The sequence below is a fragment of the Boeremia exigua genome, assembly GCF_020726555.1.
Source record: "Boeremia exigua strain MPI-SDFR-AT-0100 chromosome Unknown C7974scaffold_5, whole genome shotgun sequence".
In the NCBI taxonomy this organism is placed as follows: Eukaryota; Fungi; Ascomycota; class Dothideomycetes; order Pleosporales; family Didymellaceae; genus Boeremia; species Boeremia exigua.
Genome location: NW_025763522.1, coordinates 1,523,357 through 1,541,176, shown reverse-complemented (window position 1 = coordinate 1,541,176; position 17,820 = coordinate 1,523,357). Strand labels below are relative to the sequence as shown.

Here is a 17,820-nt window from a genome sequence, read left to right as displayed (position 1 = left end):
CTTGACACGGTAGGTTCTTGACACGGTAGGTTCTTGACACAAGAGTCTTGACACGGTATGTCTTGACACGAGTCTTGACATGATAGAGTCTCGACATGACAGATCCGGAACATGGTAGAGTCTTAACATAATAGAGCCTCGACGCGACAGATCTTAACATAACAGAGCCTCGACACGACAATTCCAACAGACCAGACCCTCGACACACAACATCTCGCCACAGCAGCCGCAACCGCGCCTCTCCCACTATCCTCGCTCCCCAGAACCCCCCGCCAGCATCCCCCCCTTTGCTACAGCGCATGAAAGGCCGGTCTGCGGTACTCACCTCTTCCCAGAGACTCCAGATATTGGGCTTCAGACTCCAGGCTCCAGACTCCAGACTCCAGACATGATGTCCAAGCACCTCGCCGTCTTGTTCTTCATCAAGAGAGACGGCGCCTCACATGCACACAGCCCGACGCGGATGCGCATAGCATGGCGTCTGGGAGCTGCAACGGGGTGGTGAAGATTGCGGCGTTGAATGCTGGGTTCTGGGGTGGAGCTCGGCTCGGCTGATCTGGATGTGCTGCTGTGGGGGATTCAGACTCGGGATGCGAGATACGGTGGGCTGGGGGTGTTGAGATGGGTGTTACTAGTTGCAATTTAGGAGGCCGCAAGTGTGCTTAGTTTGAAGGTGCTTGGTAGAGGTGCTTGGTAGAGGTGCTTGTTAGAGGTGCCTATTACGTGCTTAGTGTTACTGTGTGTCTGTGGTGGTCAGAAATATCTGGACATTGCATTACTGGTTGCCGTTGGTACGGTTGGTCAGCCCTAAGGTATCTTCGACGGAAACGTGGATCGGCGCCCGGTCCAAGCTCACTTCAACACCACATCTCTCCCACCACCATGCACCCAGCCCGCGCGCCCATCCGCTATGAATGGGCTGAAATCACGGACGAGCGGTGACGCGCCGCAGCTGCCGACGCCCTCGTCGACGCCCGAGCCCGACGACAAAGCGCCCGCACCCGACGACGCCGTCTCCGACTCGAGCGAGAAGGTCCGGCCCATCACGCGCCCCGGCGATGCGCGCCGCAGCAGCGTCTCCGAGCACGACCGCGGACTCCGGCTCAGTCCGCGGCAGATGCACGAGCTGACCAGCGAGGCGGCGAGTCTGCCGCTGCGCACGGCGTCGCCCATCCCGGAGGACGTGCTGGAGAGCGGGACGGAGCGCGAAACGGACGGGGGGAGTGAGAGCCAGGCAGGCGACAGGCAGGACGTGCGGCTGTCCAGCAGCGAGAAGCACCCGCGGCGCATCGAGAAGGAGGTCGTCGTGCTCAAGACGCCCGGGCACGGCCGGCCCGGGCTCACCTCGCGCTCCGTCACGACGCCCGTCATCCGCCGCATGGACTCGACGCGGTCGCGCGCGCAGACACAGACGACGTTCGACCGCGACGAGCGCAGAGACGACCGCCGGCTCGCGCCCTCGCCGCGCCTGGAGCCCGCGCCGCCGCCCGCGCTGCCCATGCCGCCCATGTCCATGCCGACGTTCCTGTCGCTCGAGCTGGCCGCGTCGCGCCCGTCGCCGCTGTACATCTACCGCCCGTCGCACGACGACTTCCCCTACGAGTCGTCGGCCGTCAAGTACGAGCGCCTGCTCAACTTCCTGCAGATCCCGTACCAGCTCGAGGGCGTGCTGGCCTTCGGCGCGCTGGCGTGTCTGGACGCCTGGATGCACGTCATGACCATCCTGCCGCTGCGCTTTATTCTTGCGGTGGGCGTACTGACGAAGTGGTGGGGCTCGGTGATTGTAAAGGAGTGCCGCGACCTGTCTGCATTCATCTACAGCGGCCTGCCGCGCGTGTGGCAGCGCAGACACGCCGACACGCCTGCTGCCACGCCCGCCGCCACGCCCGCCGAGGAGAACCCCCCTCCTCTGTCGCGCAAGCCCTCCGCCCGGCCCGGCGAGAATGTGACGACATTCAAATTCCCCGACCCCAAAGACGCCAAGCCCAAGCGCGCCCGCAACTCGCGCTTCCGCCACCGCCGCACAAAGTCCACGCCCTCGCTGCTGCTCCCCAACCACAAGGCCGACATCCTCAAGGGCCTGCTCGTCGTGTCCAGCTGCGTCGTGCTGATGCGCTTCGACGCGAGCCGCATGTACCACGGCATCCGGGGGCAGTCGGCGATCAAGCTGTACGTCATCTACAACCTGCTCGAGGTGTGCGACCGGCTGCTGTCCGCACTCGGCCAGGACATCCTCGAGTGCCTGTTCAGCCGCGAGACACTGGACCGCGCGCCCGACGGCCGCAGCAAGGTGATCCGGCCGTTCTGGATGTTCGTGCTCGCGCTGGTCTACACGGTACTGCACGCCGCCGCGCTGTTCTACCAGGTCATCACGCTCAACGTCGCCGTCAACTCGTACTCGAATGCGCTGCTGACGCTGCTGCTGTCCAACCAGTTCGTCGAGATCAAGGGCACCGTGTTCAAGAAGTTCGAGAAGGAGGGCTTGTTCCAGATCACGTGCGCCGATGTCGTGGAGAGGTTCCAGCTGTGGCTGATGCTGCTGATCATCGCGATGCGCAACACAGTAGAAGTAGGCGGTCTATCTCTCCACTCCAGCAGCAGCCCGTCCTCCTCTTCATCCTGGACCTCGCTCTTCTCGACCCACAACGCCACCGCCAACCCCTCCGCCGTCACCCCAAAAGGCTTCACCCTGCCCCTCCTCCCGCAACCCCTGACCTTAATCCTCTCCCCCTTCCTCCTCGTCCTCGGCTCCGAAACCGGCGTCGACTGGCTCAAGCACGCCTACATCACCAAGTTCAACCAGACGAAGCCCCTCGTGTACGCAAAGTTCTTCGACGTGCTGGCCCGCGACTACTACGCGGCTGCGTTCACGGATCCGGATCTGACGCGGAGACTCGGGTTGCCTGTTATCCCCTTGTCGTGTCTGTTCATAAGAGCCGCGGCGCAGGCGTACGGGGTTTTTGTCGCGAGCTACGCGCCGGTTGTGGTGCCGGGGGTCGGCACCGGTCTCGCCGCTGCAACAGATGCACCTCCAGGCCCGCAGCCGTGGTACTCACTCACAATCCCCCCGTGGCTCGCAGCCCGCGCACCACAGAATCCCTGGGCAACCGCACTCACCCTCCTGACCCCCCTAATCGCGTACCTGCTCCTCCTCGCAGCCAAACTCCTCCTCGGCATGTTCCTCCTCAGCATCGCGCGGCGGCGGTGCGGAAGCATGGCCGCGCGGGAAAGGGAGGGCATGGGCGTTGAAACGGGGGCGAAGCGCGTTGGCGGGTGGGGGGTTGTGGATGTGGATGAGGGCGCGAGGCGGTGGATGTACGAGGGGGATTCCACTGCGGCGGGGGAGAAGAAGAAGGGTGGCGGTGGGGGGGAGGGGAGGGAGAAGGGGTTGGGGGGCGTGAGTCGGTATGCGATGGTGGGGAAGCGGATTTGGTAGACGACGTGGTATTGCAATGGGATTGCCGTGCTGCTGCGCTGCTGCTACTACTATTGCTGTCGTTGTTATCACCGTAGGGTATGCACGTCAAGTCACCAGTCTCACGCGCGTTCAATCGCACGAACTCGCCATCTCGCGTCCTGGCATTTGTTTGTAAGGCTACTGTGACGGCAGCTATCTCAGTGCGTCCCCCCCTCGCCCACCCGATACCCCCGCGCAATCCCCCGCCGTCCCTCCTCCATCCGCGCCGCCCGCCCTCCACCATTCCCATCACCACCATTACCACCGCCATCGCCATCCTCTTCACCATCAGCAGTGTGAAAATCACTCCCCAGCCCAACCCACCCGCGCCCAGACCTCAGGAACTCGGCGCCGGGGGACACGACGCCGTTGATGGAAGCTAGCGCGGTGGGTGCGCGTTTGGCTAGTGCTGTGGAGGCAGTGTCTGCAGACGCGGGGGTTGCAGATGTGCCGTCTGGCGATGTGCCGTCTGGCGATGTGTGGTTCGTGGCCGGGCGCGGGGCGGCGCGGCGCATGGGGCGGGCGTGCGAGACGTAGCGGCCGGTGCGGAGGTCGAATTCGGGGGGTTCTGATTCCTCCTCTGAGTCTGCGTCGCCGTCTGCGTCGCCGTCTGCGTGTGCATCCACATCCGCATCCACATCCACATCCACATCACCGTCCTGCTCGGCCTCCCCTCCCTCTCCCCCTTCCCCTCCTTCTCCGTCTGCACCTGCGCTCCCCGGCACATAATCCCCCCTCCACTCCCCCGTCCACGCCCCCTCCAGCGCCACCCGCGCCTCCCACGCCGTAACCACAGGCCGCCAAAACCCCTCGCCGTCCACGACCCCGCTCTCCCAGCACCCGACGACGACCCACGCGCCCACCTCGCTGAAATTCGCCAGCTTCGGGACATTGACTTTGCCGACGACCAGGGTGTACGATTTCTTGCCCGCGGCGGCGATGAGGCGCTGGACCGCGGCGAGGACCGGGAGGTGCGTGGCGTTCAGGGTGCCGAGGAGGATGCCGATTATGGGCGCGGAGGGGAGGGTCGAGAGGAGCGCGTAGCGGCGGCGCAGGGCGGGGTGGGCGCGTGCTTCGTCGGCGGGCGGGACGGGGTCTGTGGCTGGCGGGTCTGTTCCCGGCGCGGGGGGCGTGTAGATGTGTGTCGATGCCACGCGCGAGGCGAGCGTGAGGAGGAGCGCGGTCGGCGGCGGCGCGACGTGGAACAGGGCCCACTCGCTCAGCGCGGGGGACGCGGGGACACTGCGGTTGGGCAGCGCGGCGGCGGGGTCGTGGCGCAGCTGCGTTGCGAACAGCGCGGAGTATCCATCGGCGCGCAGCCGCTCCTCCAGCGCGGGCAGGTGGTGCGCAAACGGGATATCGGCCATGAGCACGACGCGGGCGGCGCGGTCCGGGTACGTGGCGGCGAACGCGGCGGCGCAGCGCGCCAGGTCCAGCGGCGGCGCGGTGAAGACGTAGATGACGGGCAGGCGGGCGGGCGGCGACAGGCACGAGCGGCCGTAGTGCACGACGCAGTCGGCGTCGACGTGCTCGGCGGCTACTTCGTCGACGCAGCACGCGCCGTACGCCGTGTCGCCGAGGATGAACAGGCGCTCCGTGTCGTCGGGCGGGTCGGCGAGCCCCATGTTGGTCTCCAGCTGCGCGGCGAGCGCGGTCGTCGAGACGGTCGTGGCTTCAGTCGTCTTGACACCCGCGCGCTCGCCGCCTTCAGCCCTCCGCGCCGCCAGCCCGCGGCTCAGCTGCTCGAACACGCGCGGCGCATCGCCTAGCATGTGGTCCGGGAACTGCAGCGCGACTCTCTTCCACCTCCCGGCGCGGATCTCCTGCACCGTGCGCGCAATCTCATAAGTCAGCGACACCTGCTCGTCCGACAGCGGGGCCGACGTGGCGACGGGCGCGGGGGCCTCGAAGAGGTGCGCTTCGGGCGTCGAGAGGACGGGAGCGCCTGCGAGCGCCGTCATGGTTGTGTGGTGGTGTACGGTGTTGACGTTTCTGGTGTTGACGGTTCTGGCGGGGTCGGCTGGAAACTTTTTGGCGCGGGGCTCTGCGGGAGGCGTGCAGCGTGCAGGGGCGCGACTCAACGAAACGCGGCACGTGTGATTGGCTGGACATGGATACTTCGAGGACAGTTTACATGTCGATTCATGCAGAATAAATACATAGAAAAAGGGTATCGCCCGGACGCCAAAACGGCCCTAGATCTTAACAATCTGATCAAAACGCAAGGAAACCCGCCACGGCAGCCGCCACCGCAAACCCAACCACGTTCGGCGCGAACCTGCCCACGCCGTTCTCCTTGATCGACGCCTCGCCCTGCATCTGCGGGAAGTACGGCGCCGAATCCTCGGCAAGTGTTCCGTTCCAACAGTAAGATTCATAGCATTGCTGGCACGCCTCCGGCACCGCCTCGCCGTTCCTCTCAAAACTCCTTGCCAGCACCGCACACGCGACACACACGGGCCAATCGCTCGCATCCTCGCGCGTCGAGTTCGCCTGCGTGACCACCTCGTACCCGTTCTGGATCATCGCATTGCGCTCCTCCAGCGTGTAATCCAGCTTCGCAAACGTCGACGTGTTGGACGCGAAGCTGTAGGGTGAGTTGGGCAGGTACACGACCAGCGGCGGGATGTTGTCGCCGGACGTCACGTTGCTGCTGTTGCAGCCGAAGAACGTGGGGCGGTTGTTCAGGCCCAGCGCTACAAAGGTTGTGTGCCCCGGGATGTACGGGAACGAGGTGCGGTTCATGATGGGCGTTTCGGAGCGCTCGAAGGTCGCGATCAGCGCCGTGCCGTTGGGCCAGTTGGGCGCCGACGGCTCGATGGTGTCGGCGGATGAGTCGACTGCGAAGATGACGTCGACGGCGCGCATGGGCTGGATGACAGGGTTGAGGGGGATGTTCTGCAGGTCTTCACCTCCATCCACTAGCGTCAGCCGCTCGTGGTCGAAGCTGGGGTTGGTGTCGTTGTGGAAGCCGTAGAACGGGTTGGGCGTGTAGTCGGCGATGTCGTTCTGGTCCTGGCCGACTGCAGCCAGCACGTTGGAGATGACGCTGGTGAGGAAGTCGGGGAGGTCGAAGCCGCCGAGACTCAGGAAGATCTGGTTGAACAGCGACGAGCTGGTGCCCATGACGAAGCCCAGGTTGTCGAAGCCCGCAACGCAGCCCTCGCTCTGCGCGAGCTCGCCGTTGGAGAAGTTGGAGCCGATGTACTTCAGCGGCGCGAACCCGTACGTGGTGGGGTCGAACGAGCCCATCTCGAACGGGTTGAACTCGAATACGGTCGCGTTCAGCGAGACGATGAGGTCTCCTGGGGACCGCTCGTCCGCAATCAGAATAGGCATGGGCGCCTCGCCGTTGGAAAACGTAGGGTCGTCCTGGATGGAAGAGAAGGTGTACGCCGGAGCACCGTCGCTCGCGTTGATGAGCTGGAACGACAGCCCGCGGCCGTAGTAGTCCGTGATGGACGAGTTGAAAGCGCCCGCCGGCGAGTCGACCTTGTCGCTGACCGTGCTGACCAGGTTGTGGAAGTAGTCGGCTGTGGAGAGCAGCTGCACCGCGCCCCTCGGCGGCCCCTCGAAGAGCGAGTTCTGGAACTGCCAGATGTCCGTCTCCTCGCCCTGGTCCTGGATGCTCTGCACGCTGGTGAAGTTGTTGGCGTAGATACTCCCAATCATCCAGCCTCCACCCGACAGCGCCGAGACATATGTCGCAGACTGCAGCAGGCCCCCCAAATGCCCACTGCTCGTCGAATTCCGCGTGCGGCTATCAAACGCAGACAGCGCTCCCGCGCCGTTCAGGAGCGCACGATACCCGCCGCCCGAGAACGAAATAGCAATGTTCGGCAGCGCCGTCGTGTTGTCGCGGTGCTTCTCAATATACGCGCTTGCATCAAAATTCGGAATATTAGCTCGCGACAGGAACTCTTTCATCGGGTCGACCGTGTTCGGCCGCCGCTTCTGCAGCCACGCCGTCTCGGCGTCGGAGAGCCGGTCTGCAGAGCGGATGCTGGGGCGTGTCGACGGGCAGTCCACCACCGCCGGCGCGTAGCCGTTGGGTGCCTGGGGCGTCGCGCGCTTGGCCGCGCCCAACGCATTGTCGAGTCGCGCCTCAATCGCAGATGCTGACTAGTTAGCCGGGTCGCGTGGTGTGAAGTGGTATCAATACATACCAGATGCCAGACTCGACAAGGCCGAAGCCGTGAGAAAGGAGGTGTACTTCATGATAGAAATACGGGTATCACTGAAGAAGAAAAGCACAGGACCAATAAATACCAACAGCGAGAGCGGGCAAGTTATATTATGGCCCAAGACGGGAGTGACGGAATGATCAATGCGGCAGTGTTTCGTTGCCAACGCCGGATGGGCTAGGAGAGATCTGACCTCATCGGGCTAGGATCCAGGGCCTGGCGTGGCTGGGTCCCTGATCGTCATCCCGTCCGCTTATTTTTGGCGGCTTGCTCATCTCAGATTGCCATGTTCGGCCGCCTGCGTAAGCCGTCACCCAGCCTCGCTCACCGCAGCTGAACGCTGACGCTGACGCTGACGCTGCCGTTCTGGCTGGCTGTGCTTGGCCGTGTTGATGCTTATGGTCGCGTGCTTCTTGCTACAAGTATGATATGATGAGATTCTGAGCGTCGATGCAAGGAGCCAGCGCATTGCGAAACGGTCGGCTCCCGGCACTTGTAGCGCAAGGAACGCTCGGCTTGGGGCGCTGGGGCGCTTGCGCTGTGGCTGACCACAAGAACACTGTTCGTGCGGGCTCCCCGTGCATGCGGATCGGGAAATTGCAGCAGGGGTGGGGAACTCACTTGTGTATACACAGTTCCTCACAGGAGAAGTTCACACATTGACGACTTCTGGTGATGGGTGTTCGCCAGTGCACACGCTCGCAATGGAACTATGACGCCGTTCGCGCTGCCACCGCACACCCGGCCCTTCCGACAGCCTATGACGCCGCGATGGAGACGTCGCCAGCCTGGCGCTGCAACAGCCTGGCGCTACAAGCCAGCTGCGCCCGCGCTACCATTGGCCTCGTCCCTGCGGGTCCCGACACAGTCAGCGAGGAAAACTAGATATACGAGGGTACGTCTATACGAGCATGCCCTTTGTGCACAACCCAATCACCGCGGCACCGTGCGTGGCCGTCGAGTAAGTCCTGTGACAGTGCCCCCCCAAGGCCAACGTCGTACCCAATACGCCCTCGCACCGCCGTCGTACTCGATCAATACAATACGCCCGGAGCGGTGGGTACGAGCAGCCGGGCATCGCCGCTGCACCAAAACTAGCGATTGTGCAGCGGTGCGCGCGGGCGGCACGGGTGGGTGCTGGTCCGTGGCCGTCGGGTGCTGGTTTGCGAGCGCATGGTACCGGGGGCGCGGGTTTGCTGGCTGCTTCTGCCACAGGGTATGCGAATCCATCGCCAGGTGGTTGTGAGGCATTGTTCCTACACTTGCCACGCTCGTTGGTGCTAGTGTGCTGGTGTTTCTGACTTTCTATTGCGATGGACTGGGCGTGATCGCGCCCGAACAATGCACTTGTGTTCATCTGCAAAATCAACTCCGGGCGATGTTCAAGAGCAGGGAACAACAATTAATGGGTATATGGCACAGTTAAGCCGCGACTTCAACGCTTTCAGCGTGACATGGGGACTAGACGGAGTTTGATTCGTACGAGGGGGCGTACAACAGGACGTACAACACGTCCTCCGCCCCTGAAGGATGTCTCAGGCACCTTATACCCATCTACCAGCCCAGGCGTTCCCAACCGGCCATGAAGGACTGGTTCCTCGACCCAAGACGGAGCAAGTGGAGAGCAGTCATCTGTCAGAGACCTGGGCCGAAAGCTCTCATGCCACTTCGCCTGCGTCTCCCCGCGCCTCACCCCCTAATTGCCCTCATCGCTGAGGAAAGCTACGCCGCATCTCCCCAAAAGAGGATGTTGATACTCAGGATGACAGGGCATCGAAAGTGAACCTAGACGCCGGATTGTGTGTGAAGTGTTGTATCCATTGTGGTCGAGGGTTTCTGATGGTGAGTACACTTCAGTGTGCTGTGGTGATCTGGAGCTCGAGAGTGACTGGGATGTAGATGGTGAGTTTCTACAAGCTTAATAGCTTGTATAGTATGCTCTGACTTGTAACTTGAAGCTCAAGCTTCTCGTTTACTGCTCTGGAGCTCGTCACGTTCAAGACAGGTACTATCAGCTTGCTCTTAGCTCGCAAGTTGCCTGACGCCGGCTCGTGAGTGTCTAGTGGGTCGTCCGACTACGAGATCTTGTCGTAATGTGCGATCATCCTCAATATGTGAGGGCACACGTATATACGGCTCCCACGTGAGGTCAACTTTCACAGGAGCCGAGGTAAAGCACTAGCGCCATATCTAGATGTGGACTACTAACAACATCCCCGAGGTACCCCATACATCTGACTAGCAATACATGTCTCGAACAGCTCCTACTTAGACCCCCTGCTGTACATAATCAATTGCAGTCAGCCCTGACAACCACAACAATGGCCGACTCCCCACCAAAGCCCTTCGCAGAGCAGCTGGAATTCAAAGAGCTAGGAGAGAACTCATGGACCACCATCCACCCGCCCCAACGCATGGGCAACGCCCTCCCCATCGCCTACGGCGGCTACGCCCTCGCCACAGCATGTAAAGCCGCCTGCCTCTCCGTCCCCGCCGGCTACAACCTCTACTCCATGATGGGCAACTTCTTGGCCCCCGTCTCCACCGCCCTCCCCCTGCTCGCCACCACCCGCGTCCTGCGCCAGACCCGCACCTTCGCGACCCGCGCCGTCGAAATCAGCCAGGCCCAGCCCACCGGTCCGCCGCGCCTCTGCCTCGCCGCCACCGCCGACTTCCACGCCCCCGAGCAAGCCTCCCTGCTCACCTACTCCCGGCCCCCGAGCACCGCGTACTCGCACCACGCGGGGCTCCCCTCGGCGCTCGCCAACGCCGCCGCGCTGCGCGACGCCGGAACAGTCTCACCCGAGCAACACGCCGCCTTCGTGCAGGGCTTCGCCGTCTCCGCGGCGCTCTTCGACACCCGCCCGTGCCCCGAGGGCGTGTTCGCGCAGAACCTCGCCGGCGCGGCCAAGCACGCGCCGCACTCGCAGGAGCATCTGCCGCTGACTGCGCGCACGACCGCCGACTGGTTCCGCAGCGCCTCGGTGCTGGGCACGCCCACGGACCAGCGCGCCGCGCTGGCGTTTTTCTGCGACGGGTCGCTGAGTTTCTGCCCTCTGAGCTTTAGCCACATGTATCTCGACGACAGCGCGGCGTGCTCGAGTCTGGATTTCGCGCTGCGCGTGTTTGGCGACGTGGATCTGAATCAGTGGTGTTTGAGGGAGGTGCGGACGCATGTTGGAGGCGAGGGGAGGTCGTTTAGTGAGGCGTGGATCTGGGATGAGGCGGGGCGCGCGGTGGCGTGTATGAGCCAGCAGAGCATCTTGAGGGTGTGGCCGGAGAAGGGGAAGTTGTGAGGTGGGTGGGGCTGGAATTCAGGTAGGTCTGCTGAACATAGATGGTGCGCTTATGGTAGAATCGGCGTAGCGATTAGATGGAGGAGACTAGATTTGTTTGGGATGATTCCTTACGTCCTCTGTTACTTCTTCCCGCCTACAATTCCAATGCCCCGGATGAAGACGAGTACAACCAATATCGAAGCGATGCTTATACCGAGATTGAACCACGCCGTCCCTCGAATCCCCATCTTCAGTGCCGGACTCCACGGCTTCAGTCCATGGCCCTCCTCACCGACTCTATCAACACTGACACCCATCTCCTTCGCAATGATAGCAGTCTGCACAGCCGTGGCGATCGCCAGTCCGATAGCCCGCCCAATCTGCCCAACAGCCGAGATCAACGCGCCACCCAGACTGGCATCCTCTGGCGGCAGTGTCTTTGCCACGAAGAGCGTGAGGACGGGGAATATCGTGTCTGCGCCGCACACGCAGAACACCATCGCCGGGAACCCGTAGGCCCAGTATGTTGTGTCTTCGGGAATCGGGATGGCGAAGAGGAGCGAGGACATGCTCACCGCGAAGGTGCTGAAGATGAGGATGTAGTCGCCGCGGACGTGCGAGAGAATGAAGCCAGTTACAGTCGCGACGATGATGCCAGTGACGCCGTTGGGAATGAAACGGAGCGTGGTCTGGATCACAGACAGCCCCTGGAAGTCCTGGAACCAGTATGTGGCGAAGATGAGGTAGTTGTTGAAGCTGGCGAAGAAGAGGCCCATGAGGACGTTCGCCCACGTGAACTTCCGGTTCTTGAAGATCGACATCTTCATGAGTGGCCGTTTCTGCGTCTTCGTCTCGAGGTAGTGTTGCCAGAATCCGAAAACGACGACGATGATGAGAGACACGACGATGAGCGCAGGCACCCATGGCGTGCTCCAGCCTACGACGTTGCCTTCGGAGAGCGCGAACAGGAGCATGATGAGTCCGACAGTGATGAGAGTGCCGCCGACCCAGTCGACGGTGTTGCGCATTACTGGCTCAGGCTGGACAGGAGGCAGCGGGATGACGAAGAAGCTTGCAACAGTGGACATGGCGGATATCATGCCGAAGATCCAGAACACCCATTTCCACTGTAAACGTTAGCATTTGGGCGAGCAGAGTATGGGTGATTCATACGTTTAGGTACTCGGCGACAACACCTCCCTAAGACTGTCAGCACTGACACCAGGCATCGGAAAATGAACAGACTTACGAAGATGTTACCAAAGATGCCCCCAAGTGGAGCGCCAGCCCCGAAGCATCCAAATGCAATGTCCTTCATGCGACCTGGTGGGAAAGTGACGCCGAGGATGCCCAAAGCGGTGGGTGCCATGGCAGCAGCAGCCAAACCTTGAAGACCCCTCATGATATCAAAGCCAATCTCATTCGTGATGAATGGAGGTATGATTGAGGTGATTGTGAAAAACACTGAGCCCCAGATGAAAATGAGGCGACGCCCATATACATCTGCCAATCTGCCCCATAGCAACTACGAACGAGTCAGCTAGCTATTCCCACAATGAACTATACAGAAACACAACAGCACATACCAGAAAGCAACCAAAAGTAAGACTGTATGCTGAAACGACCCATTGCTGTCTGCTGGTTGGAATGTCAAGTGCCTCACCAATCGTAGGTAGAATAATGACAGAAGCTTGAACAGCCATAGTCTAGAAGCTCTCGTCAGCCACGTCTTAGCTACCTACTATCTCACTCACACTCAAAAACGGCGCCGCAGCAATCGTAGCAACCAGCGCCACCGTCCTCGCCTTCGAGAACGGCAACCCCGGTTCCTCCATACTCTGCGCCCTCACATGTTCCTCCGTGCCATCTTTCCCAATCCCAGCCTTCTCTGCATCCTCAGCCTCCATCTGCTTCGCAACGATATCGTCCGCGCGCTTGAACCCGTCGTCCATCGTGTAGGGAGTCTCAACACAGACCCCAGCGACTGAAGTGAGTCAGAATCTACCCTAGCTTACCCCATGGGGCGTCGCGTGCTTTTGAAGGCTCAGACGCCGCGGCGCGGAACGTTTGCCGATGCACGTACCGCTGCGGCAGGGTGTGGTCTTAGCCGCAACGGCAAGCGCTATCCCCGGAAGTGACTTGCCATGCTCACATCTCAAGTGCTACGTGATATACGGCAGTTTAGGCGTGATGAAGATGCCATGAGCTGTGGTGGTGCGGGTTGGCCAATGTTGAGGTGGCCTGTGTGTAGCAGATTGGACTGAGCATTCGACCCGCCGGGGCTTGGTAGAATGCATCCGGTGTTTGACACGTACTCACCGTACTCTGCATGCTCAACTCCTAACATTGTTGTTACAAGAACATCCAGTGGGGTTGTAGGAATGCCGTATCCGCGGTGGGAGGTGATGAGCGAGGTTCCACCAATCAAATGCCGTCCGCTTTGGGAAGACCACGTTGAACATTGTTCCCGTCTGCGGCTGCCGTCACAAGGTTTGTGTGTAGTTGCTAAGCATGAATTGATCGATTTCATCGTATCGGCTGAGAGAGTACCAACACATGCTGGAGTTGAGAAGTTGGTGGTTGCGTTGTCTGGATGTCTCTGGATCAAGACTGATGCTTAACTCAGATACTGCAGGCGCGTCTGACCAGTCGCTTGGCAAATGTACAACTCTTTCTTGAATGCGTCTGAATAGAGTTATTCAGTTGTAGTTGTACAAAGGATGTGTTGGATCCTACAAAGTATCAAGTGGCTGGTCGGACGTGCTCGTAGTAGAACTCTATGTATCTTCACGACCATCATCACGCGGCTCAACAACACATCCAAAACAGACATGTGTTTTAATCTCCGAGATGTCCTACGTGAAACGCACATGCACAAGTCATCTGCTCGAGCTGCGATCCTTGCTCGACACTCTTACGCGGACCAGGGCTTCCGATGCACCTTCAATTCCCAACGGTACGCCGCGGACCGCAGCCGAGTCTAGAGCTGTCCGTTGCACACGGGAACGGAGCGTACTTCGTACACATCACCACTACACGATGCGGCAGCGTGGGAAAAGAGACCCCGTACAATCTGCGGTCGCCGTTCGCAGGATGGTATGCCTCCAGGCGGCCTGAAGGACGTACCTTCTGAACAGCTGCGAGACGCCCTATCCTCGGGATCCCAAGTCTGGAAGTCGCTAAGCGTCGGTTGTACACGTCCCGTTGCATGAGTGAATTTCGCGATTGGAGAGCGCTGAGCGGTTCTACAGCAACACTTGTCGAAGCCATGGAAACTTGCCTGTTCAAGTGTAGATTATGAGGCTGTGAAACGGAGATTTTGTAGCTCTACATCACGCCGAGCAAGCATCAGGTTTTTGCAATGTCTGCGAAAGTCGAGGAAAAGTAGCGGTCTTGCTCGCTATTGGCCAGCGCTCTGAGCTTCCAGTTGAGGTTGGTTGCGTCTCGGTCTTGGTTCAACGCCCTGGGAGCCAAGGACAAAGAGGCTGTGCTCTGGGCGCGGGACGCACACACTCACGCCGTGAGCGGGCGGGCGCCGCGTCGAATCCACCGACTGCAATTGTAATAGGCATCGTGGAGTTGCGGTTCGTTTTGAGCTAGGGGCCGACGCTCATCAGGAACACGAATCTGTCATGAATCTCATTACCGATGATCGACGGCGATAACCGCGGCGAGCGCTGCTTAGCGCGACCGAGAAACCAGGTTAGAAGTGCGCATTCTCTTCCTGGTGGTTGCACATGAGGGGCAGTTCGCCAGTTCTCTAGCCCACACATCTGCCGCAAAAAGCACCTAGGCTTGCATTGTGGTGGGATGGAAGCAAAGGTGTGGGGAGACGTTACCCTTCGTGACGGGCTCGCCCTTCAGCAGCCAGGATCGTGCATGTTGAGGTCTGCTGGTGGGAAACGAGTCAGCGAATGAACGATGGCGAAATCTCTGACATGCAGCATGGCAAGGACTGCGCTTGCATGTCACTGGCTGAGAATGGAGTGCCCTGCGGCAGAAGACGTCACCCAGCTCGCATCGGCGAATGTCGAGCCCGCGGATTACGACGCTAGTAGCGCTGACAGGCGGCGCTGAACAGAGCTGTAAGGATTATCGTGGCAATGATGGGCAGAGGGTCACATTGGAGATGGAGATTAGGTTGTTTGTATTCTTTTGTCATTTCTTTGATGAGTAGCCTCACATGCTACAACGCCGAAACCATGGTCTATAGTTTTCGCGCAACCAATGCAGTCAGTTCTTAAAAATACCACCCAAGATCCTCATGTATATACGGGTAATGCTTGATCCAAGATACGGGCGATGTAAATGGAAACATACTTGTGTCAAGTATGGAATATGGAAAGACAGTTCGAGCCAGGGTCTATAGAATATACACAGGCGACAGGGTAAAGGGAGCCGGAAGGCTCGGAATAAGGAAACAAAGATCGACTCGAGAGGTATCACTCGCACCAGCACCGTCATCAATCGTGGCGTCATCAAAGGGACTGTTGCTTTGACAAGCTCCAGTACACTCGCAGGCGTCTAAGACTTGGCCCGACCTACTACAGCCAGTTCTGAGAGTAGGTAGCATCAAAGGCGTTTATGCTGTTAAATGCCATAAGGTTTTGCTCCATGGGCCATGGGTCGTTGGGAACAATGTCATCGAAGTTGCCAGGGATGGCAATCGCAGCAGCATCGGAATAGTCGCTCGTACTTGTCATTGGCATGGCTGTTGGCGCAATAGACTGGCTCTTGGGGTAGTCGGGTTCGAAAGCTTGACTTGTTGACATGGTCGTGACAGGGATGGACATGGGGGCGACGAGACTCTCAGTTGGCATGGCGGTGCTGAAGCGGTACACAGGCTGATCTTCCCAGAACAGGGACTCGCTGGCAGCTGATTGGGGAGCCTTGAAGTCGAGATCTGCGAAAGGATTCGGGTCTCCAATCTCCGAGTGCACAGATGAGGCGACGGTCAGGCCAGGGCCGCTCTGTTTCGATTCGCCGCTGTGCGAAATGGGCTGGGCTAAGCTGTCGTTGAGTTTGTTGGGGTCCAGGGGGAGATCTCCAGCCGACCAGATCGGATCAAACCCAGCAGAAGGGATAGACCATTGGTTGTCGAGGTTGGGCAGGCACTCTTGCGAAGGGGATGTTGATAGGCTGCCAAAGTCGAAGTTGTAGTTGACCGGTGTGCCAGTGGTGGTTGTCCATGGCCATTGCTGAGTTGGGAAATTATCACTTGCGTTACTCTCGGGGGAGTTGCCATCTTGAGCACCAAATGCGCCGCTTTGGCTGTTGAAAAAGGAGTCTTGGAAGTTGAGGGTATCAAGACTGCCACCCATGGTAGTGATAGGGAGTACGTTCTGGCGTTGACCGTTTCCAAGGAAAGCATAGAAATCAGGATTCGAGAGAGACAGAGTGTCCATGGATCGCGCAGCCGGAGCAGGCGTCTCTGGGTTGCTGTTGTAGTTGTCGGATCTATCCAGAGCGGCGAACGAGGAATGGCCATGCAGTGTATGCGGGCGTGGGATTTTGTAGGGCACGCCGGATACGTGGGCTGTGTTGTTGCTGCGGTGGCAGGGCTTGTGGTGGCCATTCGCAAAGACAGTCAGCTGGCTCTCGGATTGCGCAGTCGTAAGCTTCGGTTTCGCGCGAGCCTCATGGAGCGTTTGACGACCGGTGTCAATCGACATAGCAAGAGGCTCCTCCTTGATAGTGCCACAGAGGCACTTGCCGCCAGAATGGCACTGGCATTCACCAGCATGAGTTGAGCTTTCGTTGGAGTTGACCCGACTTAGCACACCGGACGTAGGCTCACTCTTCGCGTCCTTGTCTTTGTGCTTGTCCTTCTTATCACCACAGTCGCACTTGGCATGGTGCGATTTTGACTTGCGGGCGCCGCGACAGTGCTCGCACTGCTTGACTGGGCGACCCTTGGGGTTGATGTGGTGTAGTTCTCGATCTGTGAAACATAGTTTTAGCCCATGTTTCATTGTACAATATTCAAAGCCACTGGGCGCCGAGGAGTAGTATACCATTGTGGGTGCAACCGCTCACTCGGTGACCTTTGATGCAGGACGAGCAGGCCCATTTTTCACCGTCGATTACAGGCATTCCGGGGTAATTGACGGCCGTGTGCGGTCGTGGGTGCTGGCTAGTGGCAGCCGCGTGGTGAGGGTCCAAGGGCAAGTAGCGCCAACGGAAACGAATAAAGACCGGCGGCGTCGCAAGACACTGCTGGTCGTGGGTAAAGATACAGAGTAGAAGAAGAGTATCGAAAACAGTCAAATCAATAGCAGAGGGGTATCGTGATCAATGGAGAGAAACACGCCGGGCTGGGCTGACTTGACGAGGACCGTGAACGCCGGAAGAGGACCGAGGACGACAGAGTGGAGAGTGGAGAGAGGAGAGTATGATGTTCAGGGGGGAACCGAGCGCAAGAGGCGCTGGCCGAAAGCGTGGAGCGTGGTTCCTGAAGAGACCGCCAAAACACCAGTCTGTGGAGTATGCTGTGTTGTAGTGGTGAGAGGAGGAGAGAGCGACGGGGCAGCCTCTCAAGAAGAGGGCAGGCGCCCTCGGCCACGCCTCCTGTAATTGGCCTGAATCGGCCCGTGCGCTGGCCATCGATCAGCCAGCGCCGGCGCGGGCTGCGAACCCTGTGAGCAAATCCCACACGACGCAGACGCGGGCTCACCGCATGCCGCTGGTTCAGCGGTCCCTCTGGCCCGCTGTTGGCTGGCTGCGGGCTGGCTGCTGGCTGCTCGCTGCCGAGGACCATGTCTCGCAGTGGCCTTCGTAGCGAGCTGCACCGCGTCCTTCCTTGACCCTCGGCCCTTGATCGTCGAGCATCAGCCTGCGGAAGGCCCCCGTATTGCGCCGTCTGCGCCAACTAGCCAGCGAAGCGTGCCCGCTTCTCACCGCA

The 17,820-nt window shown here is 60.0% G+C and overlaps 7 protein-coding genes across 7 annotated transcripts; 3 read left to right on the top strand and 4 right to left on the bottom strand.

The window, feature by feature from the left end:
* Positions 1-519: 519 nt before the first annotated feature.
* C7974DRAFT_452715 (eukaryotic membrane protein family-domain-containing protein) lies at positions 520-3,604 on the top strand. The gene has a single exon (XM_046145839.1). It carries the CDS (start codon positions 911-913, stop codon positions 3,434-3,436), a length of 2,526 nt encoding a protein of 841 aa, XP_045998206.1. The 5' UTR covers positions 520-910; the 3' UTR covers positions 3,437-3,604.
* On the bottom strand, positions 3,385-5,623 carry C7974DRAFT_392760 (putative diphthamide synthesis protein-domain-containing protein). The gene has a single exon (XM_046141717.1). It carries the CDS (start codon positions 5,416-5,418, stop codon positions 3,616-3,618), a length of 1,803 nt encoding a protein of 600 aa, XP_045998205.1. The 5' UTR covers positions 5,419-5,623; the 3' UTR covers positions 3,385-3,615.
* On the bottom strand, positions 5,561-7,893 carry C7974DRAFT_171191 (lysophospholipase catalytic domain-containing protein). Its single transcript, XM_046136160.1, has 2 exons — positions 7,624-7,893; positions 5,561-7,575 (listed from the first exon to the last, which is right to left on the bottom strand). Exons 1-2 carry the CDS (start codon positions 7,673-7,675, stop codon positions 5,672-5,674), a joined length of 1,956 nt encoding a protein of 651 aa, XP_045998204.1. The 5' UTR covers positions 7,676-7,893; the 3' UTR covers positions 5,561-5,671.
* Positions 7,894-8,353: 460 nt separating this feature from the next.
* On the top strand, positions 8,354-8,942 carry C7974DRAFT_375516 (uncharacterized protein; the record flags this gene model as incomplete). Its single annotated transcript, XM_046140212.1, has 2 exons — positions 8,354-8,536; positions 8,619-8,942. 2 exons carry the CDS (start codon positions 8,354-8,356, stop codon positions 8,940-8,942), a joined length of 507 nt encoding a protein of 168 aa, XP_045998203.1.
* A 905-nt stretch (positions 8,943-9,847) lies between these two features.
* Positions 9,848-10,998, top strand: C7974DRAFT_171136 (thioesterase-like superfamily-domain-containing protein). Its single transcript, XM_046136158.1, has one exon. The coding sequence runs from the start codon at positions 9,963-9,965 to the stop codon at positions 10,935-10,937; it is 975 nt and encodes a 324-aa protein (XP_045998202.1). The 5' UTR covers positions 9,848-9,962; the 3' UTR covers positions 10,938-10,998.
* On the bottom strand, positions 10,999-12,972 carry C7974DRAFT_171141 (major facilitator superfamily domain-containing protein). Its single transcript, XM_046136159.1, has 5 exons — positions 12,674-12,972; positions 12,506-12,625; positions 12,169-12,444; positions 12,093-12,119; positions 10,999-12,046 (listed from the first exon to the last, which is right to left on the bottom strand). Exons 1-5 carry the CDS (start codon positions 12,869-12,871, stop codon positions 11,060-11,062), a joined length of 1,608 nt encoding a protein of 535 aa, XP_045998201.1. The 5' UTR covers positions 12,872-12,972; the 3' UTR covers positions 10,999-11,059.
* A 2,088-nt stretch (positions 12,973-15,060) lies between these two features.
* On the bottom strand, positions 15,061-17,423 carry C7974DRAFT_392750 (uncharacterized protein). Its single transcript, XM_046141716.1, has 2 exons — positions 16,934-17,423; positions 15,061-16,860 (listed from the first exon to the last, which is right to left on the bottom strand). Exons 1-2 carry the CDS (start codon positions 17,010-17,012, stop codon positions 15,464-15,466), a joined length of 1,476 nt encoding a protein of 491 aa, XP_045998200.1. The 5' UTR covers positions 17,013-17,423; the 3' UTR covers positions 15,061-15,463.
* Positions 17,424-17,820: the final 397 nt, after the last annotated feature.

Coding starts and splice junctions, on each gene's coding strand:
- C7974DRAFT_452715 (XM_046145839.1), top strand. CDS start 911: ATGAATGGGCTGAAATCACGGACGAGCGGTGACGCGCCGCAGCTGCCG.
- C7974DRAFT_392760 (XM_046141717.1), bottom strand. CDS start 5,418: ATGACGGCGCTCGCAGGCGCTCCCGTCCTCTCGACGCCCGAAGCGCAC.
- C7974DRAFT_171191 (XM_046136160.1), bottom strand. CDS start 7,675: ATGAAGTACACCTCCTTTCTCACGGCTTCGGCCTTGTCGAGTCTGGCA. Junction 7,576..7,623: donor CTTGTCGAGTCTGGCATCTG/GTATGTATTGAT, acceptor CTAACTAGTCAG/CATCTGCGATTGAGGCGCGA.
- C7974DRAFT_171136 (XM_046136158.1), top strand. CDS start 9,963: ATGGCCGACTCCCCACCAAAGCCCTTCGCAGAGCAGCTGGAATTCAAA.
- C7974DRAFT_171141 (XM_046136159.1), bottom strand. CDS start 12,871: ATGGACGACGGGTTCAAGCGCGCGGACGATATCGTTGCGAAGCAGATG. Junction 12,626..12,673: donor CTGCGGCGCCGTTTTTGAGT/GTGAGTGAGATA, acceptor GAGAGCTTCTAG/ACTATGGCTGTTCAAGCTTC. Junction 12,047..12,092: donor TTGTCGCCGAGTACCTAAAC/GTATGAATCACC, acceptor TAACGTTTACAG/TGGAAATGGGTGTTCTGGAT.
- C7974DRAFT_392750 (XM_046141716.1), bottom strand. CDS start 17,012: ATGCCTGTAATCGACGGTGAAAAATGGGCCTGCTCGTCCTGCATCAAA. Junction 16,861..16,933: donor GAGCGGTTGCACCCACAATG/GTATACTACTCC, acceptor TATGTTTCACAG/ATCGAGAACTACACCACATC.